This window comes from Vombatus ursinus, unplaced genomic scaffold, assembly GCF_900497805.2.
Source record: "Vombatus ursinus unplaced genomic scaffold, bare-nosed wombat genome assembly UNPS02014820.1, whole genome shotgun sequence".
NCBI classification, from domain to species: domain Eukaryota; kingdom Metazoa; phylum Chordata; class Mammalia; order Diprotodontia; family Vombatidae; genus Vombatus; species Vombatus ursinus.
Genome location: NW_020954598.1, coordinates 19,845,683 through 19,856,628, shown reverse-complemented (window position 1 = coordinate 19,856,628; position 10,946 = coordinate 19,845,683). Strand labels below are relative to the sequence as shown.

Here is a 10,946-nt window from a genome sequence, read left to right as displayed (position 1 = left end):
GAATGGCAGAGCTGGGAGGGAGCTTGGAACACGGAATGGCAGAGCTGGGAGGGAGCTTGGAATACAGAATGGCAGAGCTGGGAGGGAACTTGGAACACAATGGCAGAATTGGGAGGACCCTTAGAATATAGAATGTTAGAGCTGAGAGGGATATTCGAGCTGGTCTAGTCCAGCCCCCTCATTTTATAGAAGAAACAGAAGCTCAAAGCAGGGAACAGACTTATCCAAGTTCCCATAAGTCAGTGGCAGAGCCCAGATTTTCTACCTCCCTCCCAGCTCTGGGCTCTTTCTCCATCTAGCTAGGAAGCTAGGACTCCCAGACATAAATAGTTACTGTGGAGGGAGCTAAATTAGTAGAAAAAATTGGGAGGTAACCATGATCAAAGCAGCATCCTTGAAAGAGGTGAAAGAGAAGGCTTTGGATAAGAAAAGAGAGAAGGAAGAGGAAGTCTCCATCACCCCTATTAAGCTTTGGTGGAGCCTTGGAGAGAGGCTAGGAAGAGGGAAGGAGGTTCTTTTTGGGGGGAGGAGGTCCACCCTGATTGGTGATTACTGCTATCCCTCTAGAGTTCCTGTACCTGCAAGCCAGGCTTCGCAGGGGATGGTTATGAGTGTAGCCTCATCAACCCATGTCTGACTCGCAACGGTGGGTGCCATGTGCTGGTGAGTAAAATGTGCCTGAGGCCTGGAGGACTGTCCCTGCCACCCTGGCCCTTGGGTGGGCTGGGGTTAGTTAGGTTCAGTGATCAGGGCAGGAATCTGGAGGTTCATTCATTCTATATTTGTGAAGCCCTTCCTGTGTGTAGGATCCTGTCTGCCAGCCTGTGTCCTTGCCTTTTCAAAGTGTTTTCCAGCCAGTGTGAGTCTCTCTCTGCTGTGTCTACCTGTCTGCCTGTGTGCCTGTCACTCTGTGCCCCGATTTCCCCATCCTTTGCTGTCAATCTGTGTCTATCTCTGTGAATCTGTGCATCTCGCTGTTGGTCTATGTGTGAATGTCTTGGTGTCTCTGGTAGGAGGAATAAGGCCAATGCCCACAGAGCGCTTTAAGGTTAGCAAAGCACTTTGCAGGCATGATCGTGTACCGTTGCATGCATACCAACACTGAGGCAGGTTCCTCAGGTGTTGTGATCACCCTCTCCTCCCCCTTTTGAAGATGAGGACATTGAGGCTCAGAGACATGAAATGAAGCAGCTGGCTGTGTCTAAGGCAGGCTTCTAACCCAGCTCTTTCCTGATCCCAAGTTCTGGGATTTTCATATTATTTCATGCCGCCTCTCTAAGGCAGGAGAGTGTGTTTGTCAGATTTGCAGGTGACGCCAAGGTGGGCACCAATGCACTGCACAACTAGATCAGAATCCTAAAAGTTCTCTATCATAACACCAATGCCATCATGCCTGGTTAGTCATACAACCATAGATTTAAATATGGAAAAGGACCTTCAAGGTCATCTAGTCCAACCCCCTCATTTTGCAGAGGAGAAAACTGAGGCCCAGAGAGATGACAGGATAGGCCCAACATCAATCACACAGGTAGTAAGCGAATCCACATCCTCTGACCCCCAATTCAGCACTGTTTCTACCACATGTTGCTTCCTTGTTTACTGAGGCTCAGTTTCTTCATCTGTCTAATAGGAATAATAACTAGCTACTGTACTTGGTTTACAGTGAGGGAATCACTTTGCAATCCTTCAAGTGGTATAGAAATGTGAGTTACTATTATTACATAGAAGAAGCGATTTCTACATCTGGTATAGGTAGGATTGAACAAGGTCCCCTTCCAACTCTGAAATTTGACTTGGATGTGAATCTTTGTGCCTCTGTAGTTCTGTTTCTCTCTGTCTACCTCTGAATCTCTGTGTCCCTAGGCCACGTGCCGGCCCCAAGGGGATGGAGGACGGCCGCTCTGTTTGTGCCCAGATGGCTACGGTGGAGATGGCTTCACCTGCTATGGGACTATTATGGAGGTGAGTGGACCTTGAGCTCGTGATCCCATCTCATTCCCTTCCTCACCTAGATTAGCCTTGGTGGGAGCTGGCTTACCTGATGGGGGAGGGTATTTGAGACCATGGACCTGGGTGGGGAGAGGGTCAGAGCTGTTCATCCCTGCCACCATCACAATTTGCTCCAGTCACAGACCATCCCTGCTCTCTCTCTAGGAGCTAAGGAAGAATGACCACTTTGCTGAGTTCTATCAATGGATTAAGGTAGAATGGGGAGTGGGGGTGGGGAGGGATCTCTTGAGCCCAGGTCAGCTCCCTGGAGTAAACTCCAGGATACAACCTGTCTCAAGCCCAGGAACTTGTGGCCTGGATACTCACTTGTGATCTGGCCTTGTCCAGAGCCTGGGTTGGAGGGGAGACCCTAGGGACTTCCTCTAATTTTCTGCATATAATGTGTGCCTTCAACATGGCTGTCTGTGGCTCTCATGGGGAGGCTAGAATGTGACCTGCACTGACCCCTATGGTGACTTCCGCATGTTCTCTGGCCCCAGAGAGCTGGCTTCGCCCTCCCTACCAGGGGCAACTTTACAGCCTTGGTGCCATCAGAATCTGCTATCCAGAGCCTGAGCCCTGAAGACAAGGCCTTTTGGCTGCAGCAACAACAGTTGCTTCACCTGCTTAGGTATGAGGGGAGGGGCTGCCTCACCTGGTCAAAAGATCATAGATCATAGCCCTATAGACTTGAAGTTGGAAGGGACCTTAGAGGTCACCCATTTTATAGATAAGGAAACCGAGATGAAGTACCTTCCCGAAGATCATACAAGTGGTGATGAGCAGATTTGAACCCATGACTTCTCATTCCAAATCCAGTATAGGGGGGTGGTAACCAGGTCTAGAGCGCTGGACATGGACTTATCCCGCAGAGATGTCTGAATTACCCTTCTACTCATCCCCTCTTCCTTCCCCTGCCAATTTCCTTTCCCCTTGGAAAATAGAAGGCCAGGGATTCTCAAACGCCTGCCTTGGGGGACTTTGCTTCTGGCTAAAACTTCTTAACCTCTCCCTGTGTTTCCTTGAGGATAGAGAGAAGGCAAAGATAAAGACTGGGAGAAGGGGAAACTGGGAGAGAAACACAGGCACTTTTAACCTTCTGACACTCCTGCTGACCTTTGTCACTGTTTCCCTCCTAATCCCCCCCCATCCAGGGCCCACTTCCTCCCAGGTGCTCTTACCACTAGGCAGCTGTCGGGCCTCTTTGGACAGGAGGTGACCACCCTGAATCCACCCACACATTGGGAGATCACCAACAGCAGTGGGGTGAGACTTGGGCCAATTTAGCTGATGTTTCCCCTTCAAATTTCCCAGGATTCTGAGGTGGAGAGCTGGGGTGGACCTGGAAGCGGGGCTAAGACAGTCCAGGACTTCATAGGGGGTCACAAATGGGGAGCCCCGTGGTGTGCCCTCAGAAGACCAGCAGTCAGGGTCACCGCCCCATCGTCTCTCTGCGGTCTGGTCTGGGTTCAGTCACCTTGCTCAGAGCCCCATGGAACATAACTGAGATACCAGGCTTATGGGTGGCATCCGTATATGTTTCTGCCTCTTTCTCTCTGTTTCTGTGTCTATCTGAGCTGTCTTCAATGGCTTTTCTCAGAAAATCACCATTCAGAATGTGAGTGTGGCTGTAGCCGACATCCTTGCCACCAATGGGGTCCTGCACATCCTTAATAAGGTCTGTTCCTCTACCCCTACTCGAGCTTCCCTCAAGGATGGCACAAGTCATGTCTGCCATCCTCTGCAGGGCTAGTTCTGATCCCCAAGCTAGTTTCTGCCCCCCCAAACTGCCCAACAGTGACTCCTAAGCCAGAGGGGCCCAAGTCCAGGGCACAGCTAGCTCTGGCTATTCGGTCCTCAGGTACTGCTGCCATCTCGGATGGATGCTCCCCCTCCCAGGCTCAGCCTGAGACAGCAGCTGGATGGCATCCCCTCCTTCAGCGTCTTTAAGGAATTGTTAGTGGTGAGTTGTGCCCCGGGGTGAGCATGGGGGTGAGAGGGAAGGTTTGAAGATGACCTAAGTAAATAGGGGAAAGATGCCTGGAGCTGGCATCAGGGAATGGATTTGAATCATGGCTCGGCTTGAAAGCAGGAGTTTCTAAACCGGGGTTCACGAATTTAAAAACAAAATTTTATAATTGTATTTCAGTATAATTGGTTTCCTTTGTAACTCTATGCATTTCACATTATGCATTTAAAAACATCATCCACCAGACTGCCAGATGGGTCCATGAAACAAAAAAAGTTAAGAAGCCTTGCCTTAGAGTGGAAAGACTAGACTGGGGTCTCTAATGTCTTTTCCAGCGCTAAGCCTATGATCCCTTGTCTATGTTGGCTAAGATGCTTTTGACTCTCAGAAATACCCAGGGAGTTTTGACTTCCAGGGGCTTCCTCCTTCCCTCCCACGCCTGTGAGCTCTGACCTCTAGGTCCTAGGGGATGTAGTGAGCAGACATTTCCAGGAACATTGATGGATGTGGGGGCAAGGAAGGTTAAAAGCCACGAACCCAGAGAACCCAAATTGGGGAGTCAGAAGACCTAGCCTCCAGTCCCAGCTGTGTAACTGACTCCTGTGTATAATCTTAGGCAAATTATTTCTCTTCTGTGAGCCTCAGTTTACCCAGCCATCCAATGAGGAACCGAGCCAGGCAGTATCTAAGACTCTTCCCAGTCTGGTCTGACTGGGATTCTTAGCCCACCACTGGATAGAGGGTTTTTAGAGGAGGACAAGGCATGGCTTTGCCTGTTCTCCCCTCCCTGGGCCATGCTGAGGTCAGCCTCTGCCTCCTTCTCCCCAGCAATACCAGCTACTGGCCCAGATCGAGGCTGCTGCCGCCTATACCCTCTTTGTGCCCACAAATGGCTCAGTGGAGGATTACTATCTGAAAGCTAATCTGAGTACCCTGGTGAGTGAGTGACTAAGCTGGACTCAGGTAGGAGGGACCCTGAACTCAGGGTCTAGGGCCATGGGGATAGAGGGGCACACTAATCTGTACTACCCACTGTCACAGAAAACTCCAGATAGGGATGGGTAAAAGCATGTGTCTATACCACTGAGTAGTCCAGCCTAACCTCTATCTGCCTCAATTTCCTCATCTGTAAAATGTGAATAATATTCATAGCCTTGTTTTGAGGATCAAATGAGATAATATAAAATGCTATAGAAATACTAGTTTATCATTATTATGCCTGGAATCTGTCTGCTTTTATCTGAATATAATATGCACATTAGTAAGACACATGTATGTACACTGGCCTGCTTTGTTGGGGCAGGAGAGTGAACTGAGCGGCTGAGGACAGGGGTGGGACATCCCCGCATCCCTCTGGGTCACATGCTCTGAGTCCCACCCCCTGTCCCTTGCTCCTTCTCCCAGGACCTAGAAACTGTGATGCGCCATGTGCTCCTTGGTGAGGCTCTCACCCCGGATGCCATGCGGCCTGGGATGCACCGAAATTCCCTCCTGGGCTCCTCCTACGAGCTAATCTTCTACATCAGGCCGGGAGACCTAGTGAGTGCAGTACACCTGCGAGAGAGACCCCGCCTACGACCCCGTCCAGTGGAGGCCGGCCACACGGACGCCCCACCTCCAACGGAAGCCACCCATAGGACCACCTACCCTTCCTCCGCTCCGCGGGGGGGCAGAGAAGCCCAGTCGCCTCCACAGAGACCCGCAGATTCCGTGGACTTAGCGGTGGGCCCCCTGCTTCAATTAGCCTCTCCTCCTCCCACCTGTCCTTGGACTCAGACAAGACATCTCCCTCAAACGGAGTCGGGGGTGGAGAGGGGTAAATGCGACGCCAGGCTGCAGCCTTTCTCCCTCTTTTCCTCTCTCCCACAGCCCCTGGTGAACCGAGTCCCTGTGGTGGGTCCCACGCTGAAGCCCCAGGGGGGTGTCGTGCTGGGTTTGGGCGGGGTCCTGGCCGAGAGGCCCAACATTTGTCCTCGCTCGCATGAGGCAGCAGTCAGGGTGAGCACTGGAGTTTGGGGAGAGACCTGCTCACACCTGGAGGCGAGGGTGGAGGCATCTCGGGCAGGGCTTGTTAGCGGCTAGGGGGAGCCGGTCCATGTTCTCTCTTGACCCCCGTATCTTCCATCCCTCTTGTCCTGGGGTGTGCAGAAGAAATGCGGCAGCTGTGAGCGGAGATACCGCTGTCCTTCTGGCCATAAGATCCAGGTGATTGATGGGGAGGTGGGAAGGTGTCCTTGGCTCTGTCTCATTCATTCATTCATTCATTCATTCATTCAACGTTCTAAGTGTGTCTATTTTTGTGTCTATCTCCCTCCCTAACCCTCTCCCTTCCCCCTCCCTCTCTCTCTCTCCCCCTCCCTCCCTTTTTCTCCCCTTCCCCATCTCCATCTCTCCCACTCTTCCTTTCTCCCTCCCTTTCTCTCTCTCCCACCACCTCTGTGCTGTGTCCAGACTTGTCAGGACAAGGAGGGGATAAATGAGGAATTTCTGAGTCAGGCTGTCAAAAAACATTTATTTGTTTTAGTTCACCGGCTCTGTGCTAAGCACTGAGGATACAAAAAAGGGCAAAAGCACAGTCCATGCCCTCAAGGAGCTCCCATTCTAATGGGTTAGAGAAGGCTGGACCAAGAATCAGAAGCCAAGGTTTTAGATTCTCAGAGTTGGTAGACACCTCAGACGTCTCTGATCTAACACAGTCCCAATTCCAACCCCAACCTGCCCCAAACCTACAAAGCAGCCTTCCTAACAGAGGTCATCTAGCCTCTGGTTGCACACTCAAAATGACAGGCGACTCACTACTTTATAAGGCAGCCTGCTTCCTTGTGGAACCAGCCAAGTGCACTTCTCTCTCCCTCTCTCCCTTCTCCTTCTCTGTACAATAGGGGTGGGGGGTTGATCTTGATGGTCTTTGAGAGTTCTGTTCCCCTCTAGGTGTCTTGGAACATAATGATAATAATAATAACTGACATCATTTTAAGGCTCACAAAGCATTTTATACATTATCTTTTTTATCAGTCCCCCAATATCAAGTGAGGTTGTAAGTATTGTTATGTCCATTTTTCACATAGAGGAGAAATGACTTGTTTAAGGTTATGTGGTTAGGAAGTATCATTACTGAGATAGGGGCCTGGGTCTTCTGACACGTAGTTAAGTCTTTTTTGGGGGGTGGCTGGGCTATGGGGTTAAGTGACTTGCCCAAGGTCACACAGCTAGTAAGTGTTATGTATTTGAGGTCGAATTTGAACTCAGGTCCTCCTGATTCCAAGACTGGAGCTCTATCCACTGCGCCACCTAGCTGCCCCCTCAGTCTTCTTTCCACCGAAGCATTTTGCCTCATGGACACAGAGAGTAAAGGATAACCTAATGGAACATCTGCTAGAGTAGTTTATGAAGTGAATGAATGGACGTTCTTGGATGACAGGCTAGTAAGTAAACATTTTATCCTCTCTTAGACTCACTGAACAGGTTTTTAAATTTTTTTTGTTCTGAATTTAACAAACACCAAATAAAATGAGCAGTTCCATTTACAAAGTAGAACAAAAAAAAGGGGATTTTACATGAAACTATAAATCTCTATTACTTCCAGTTTTTCTTTTTTGGATTATTACTGAAGATTTTGAATAAGGAAATGACATAGTGAGACCTGTGTGACAGCCGGTGGCTCAGTGGATAGAGCGCTGGGCCTAGAGTCAAGAAGACTTGGGTTCAAATCCAGCCTCAGATACTTCCTAGCTGTATGACCCTGGGCGAGACACTTAACCCTGTTTGCCTCAGTTTCCTCATCTGTAAAATGAGCTGGAGAAGGAAATGGCAAACCACTCCAGTTATCTTTGCCAAGAAAACCCCAAATGGGGTCATGAAGAGTTGGACACATCTAAAATGACTCTACAAAACCAAAAAAAAGTGTATTAGGAAAATAATTTGATTAGTTCTATGACGTGTCAATTGAAGAGGGAAGGCACAAGTTTCAGGGAGGCCTGGGACAAACTGGAGCGAACTATAGAAATCTATGAAGTCAAGCTCCTAAGAAGTTCTCCCTTTCTCTGGCTCTAGATGGCGCACCTAGCCAGCTCTCCCAGTAACAAGATCAGTATCTAGACATCAAAATCAAAGGACCAGGAATTCTGGGCAGGTGTCCAGATAAACAGAACCCTGCACCCCTTTTTGTCACCTCCTCTGTATCTGCCTGTCTGCATAACAACAACAGCTCATTTATATAGTGCTTTAAGGTTTACAGAGCCCTTTGCATACATTATCTAGTTTGGTCCTCACAGCTCTGTGAAGTGGGTGCTGTTATCCCTGTTTCAGAAATCAGAAAATTGAGTCTAAGAGAGTTGAAATGACTTGCCCAGGGTCACATGCAGCATGGAAGTGTCTGAGGAAGAATGTGAACCCATATCTTTTTTTTCTTCAATTTTATTTTATTTTTAATTCTAAATTCTGTCTCTTCACTCACCTCATTGAGGCCAGAAATAATAATAATAATAAAACCCTTACAAATATGAAGTCATACAAAATAAATTTCCCTATTAGCCATGTTTTTTAAAAAAGCAAGAAAAATAAATAGAAGAAAATATGCTTCCATCTGCATTCTGAGTTCCTCAGTTCTCTCTCTGGAGGTAGATAGCACATTTCATCGTAAGTCCTTTGGAATTGTGGTGGGTCATTGTATTCGTCAGAGTTACTGAGTCTTTCACAGTTGAACATCCTGACAATGTTCTCCTAGTTCTGCTCACTTCACTTTGCATCAATTCTTACAAGTCTTCTCAGATTTCTCTGAAATCATTCCCTTCATCATTTCTCATAACACAATAGCATCCCTTCCCATTCATAGACCATAGCTTGTTCAACCATTCCCCAAGTGAAGGACATCCCTTCAGTTTCCAACTCTTTGCAGCCACAAAAAGAGCTGCTTTAAATTTTTTTTTGCGCACATAGGTCCTTTTCCTCTTTCTAGGGTTTCTTTGAGGGTGTAGATGCAGGAGCAGAATTGCTGGGTCAAAGGGCACGTGCAAATTAATAGATTTTTGGTCCCCAAATCTTTCTAACTGAAGGAATAGTGCTCTATTTCCTGTGATACCTGCCTCTCTTTTTTGTCACACCTTCTGTCACTTTCTGTCATGTTTAGCTCATAAGATTTAAAGATGGAAGGGACTTTAAAGATAATCTAGTCATTTTACGATTGAAGAAAGGGTTCTTTTGGTCTCATTTTAACTCTGTCCTGGTTTAATTTTCTCTCTCTCTCTCTCTCTCTCCTTCTTTCTCTTTCTCTCTCTTTCCCTCTCTCTCTCCCCCTCTCCCTACCTCTCCCTGTCTTCCCCCCCGTCCCTGTTTATCTTTTCCTATCAATTTACCCCAATTTTTCTTAGTTTATCTTAGCTTTTCTGTATCAATTTATCACTGTTTCTGTTCATCTTGCCATTATTTCTTTTTTTTAATTAATTTATTTTGAATTATCAAAAATCACTTCCATAAGCTTTTGAGTTTTAAATTTTTCTCCCACCTTTTTATCTACCTCCTTCCCCAAGATGGCACGCAATCTGTTATAGGTTATACATATACATTCCTATTAAACATATTTTCACATTGGTGATGTTGTAAGTAAGAATTAGAATCAATAGGAGGAACCCCCAGAAAGAAGAAACAAAACACAGCAGAAGGAAAAAATAGCAAATAGTATGCTTATAGTTCTTTCTTTGGATGTGGATAGCATTTTCCATCATGAGGCCTTTGGAGACGTCTTAGATCCTTGTATTGCTGGGAAGGGTCAAGTCTATCAGTATTAGTCACCGCACAACATCTTGCCATTATTTCTGTCTCTATCTCTTTCTCTGCATTTATTACTTCTCCCTATCTTGATTTGTCACTGTCATTTTTCGGTCTTTATATCTCTCTCTTTGCTTATCTCTATTTCTATCTCTGTCTCTCTTTCTCAGTGATTTAATTTCTTTAGCCTGGTATATGTCCAATCCTCTGTCTCTTTCTGTTTCTGTTTATATCAAAGTTTCCATCCGAGCTGCATTTCACCCCTCGACTGAATCCCTTTCCTCTCATTTGGTATTTCCAGAAAGGCCCCCGAGAGAGCTGTATCTATTTGGCTAATGAAATCCGGGTCACAGGCTGCTACTACACGTGCATCAAGAAAATAGAGGTTTGTCCCAAGGCAAACATATAACTGACATATAACATTGCTCCCTCAGTGCTGTGATCCAGGAGGGGAGAGCATAGTGGCTGAAACTGGACTTGAGGAGAGGAATAAGGAATAAAAGACCCCACAGGCAGAGCCCAGATCAGGTCTGGGTTTACCCCCTCCAGAGTCTAGTTCCTAGGAGGTAGACTTGTTAATGCCAGAGGGACTAAGAGGTGACTGAAGACAAGGTGACTTGCCTCTATTCCAGGGGCTTAGAACCCCTATCATGAGTCCTAGGATGAGAGTTAGAAGACCAGGGTTCCATTATCAGCCTTTGTTATTTTTTGTCGTTTTTAACTATGTGACTTTGTCACTATGTGACTTTGGGCAAGTCCCTGTTCCCTCTCTGGGCTTCTGTTCCCTGCTCTGCATGAATTGAATGGGCTTGGTGAACTGAGGCTTTGCCACTGGCCTCCAACTGATCTATTATAACCTACCCACCCACATTTACCCCCAGATCCCTGACTGCTGCCCTGGCTACTTTGGAACCCTTTGTGAGCCCTGCCCTGGGGGTCCAGGTGGTAACTGCTCAGGCCATGGGCAGTGTCAGGATGGCCTTCTGGGTAATGGAGAGTGTCGCTGCCACGAAGGCTTCCATGGCACTGCCTGTGAGGGATGTGAGTTAGGGCGCTATGGGCTTGACTGTGCTGGAGGTAAGGATCTACAGGGGCCAGGCTGGGTAAGATTCCTCCCTTCCTGGGCTCAGTTTCCTCATCTGTGCCCTGGGAAGAAGATTCATACCATGACCACAGTGTGTGTGTGTGTGTGTGTGTGTGTGTGTGTGTGTGTGTGTGTGTG

At 47.6% G+C, this 10,946-nt stretch overlaps 1 protein-coding gene across 1 annotated transcript in view; it reads left to right on the top strand.

Moving 5' to 3' along the window:
• Positions 1-10,946, top strand: part of STAB1 (stabilin 1) — a 61,001-nt gene that overhangs the window by 30,265 nt on the left and 19,790 nt on the right. Inside the window, exons 26-37 of the mRNA XM_027837274.1 lie at positions 568-663; positions 1,864-1,962; positions 2,155-2,202; positions 2,490-2,620; positions 3,144-3,255; positions 3,590-3,667; positions 3,851-3,952; positions 4,787-4,894; positions 5,363-5,956; positions 6,107-6,163; positions 10,026-10,109; positions 10,606-10,801. Coding sequence (XP_027693075.1) covers positions 568-663; positions 1,864-1,962; positions 2,155-2,202; positions 2,490-2,620; positions 3,144-3,255; positions 3,590-3,667; positions 3,851-3,952; positions 4,787-4,894; positions 5,363-5,956; positions 6,107-6,163; positions 10,026-10,109; positions 10,606-10,801 — 1,705 coding nt within the window. The remainder of the gene's footprint in view (positions 1-567; positions 664-1,863; positions 1,963-2,154; positions 2,203-2,489; positions 2,621-3,143; positions 3,256-3,589; positions 3,668-3,850; positions 3,953-4,786; positions 4,895-5,362; positions 5,957-6,106; positions 6,164-10,025; positions 10,110-10,605; positions 10,802-10,946) is intronic.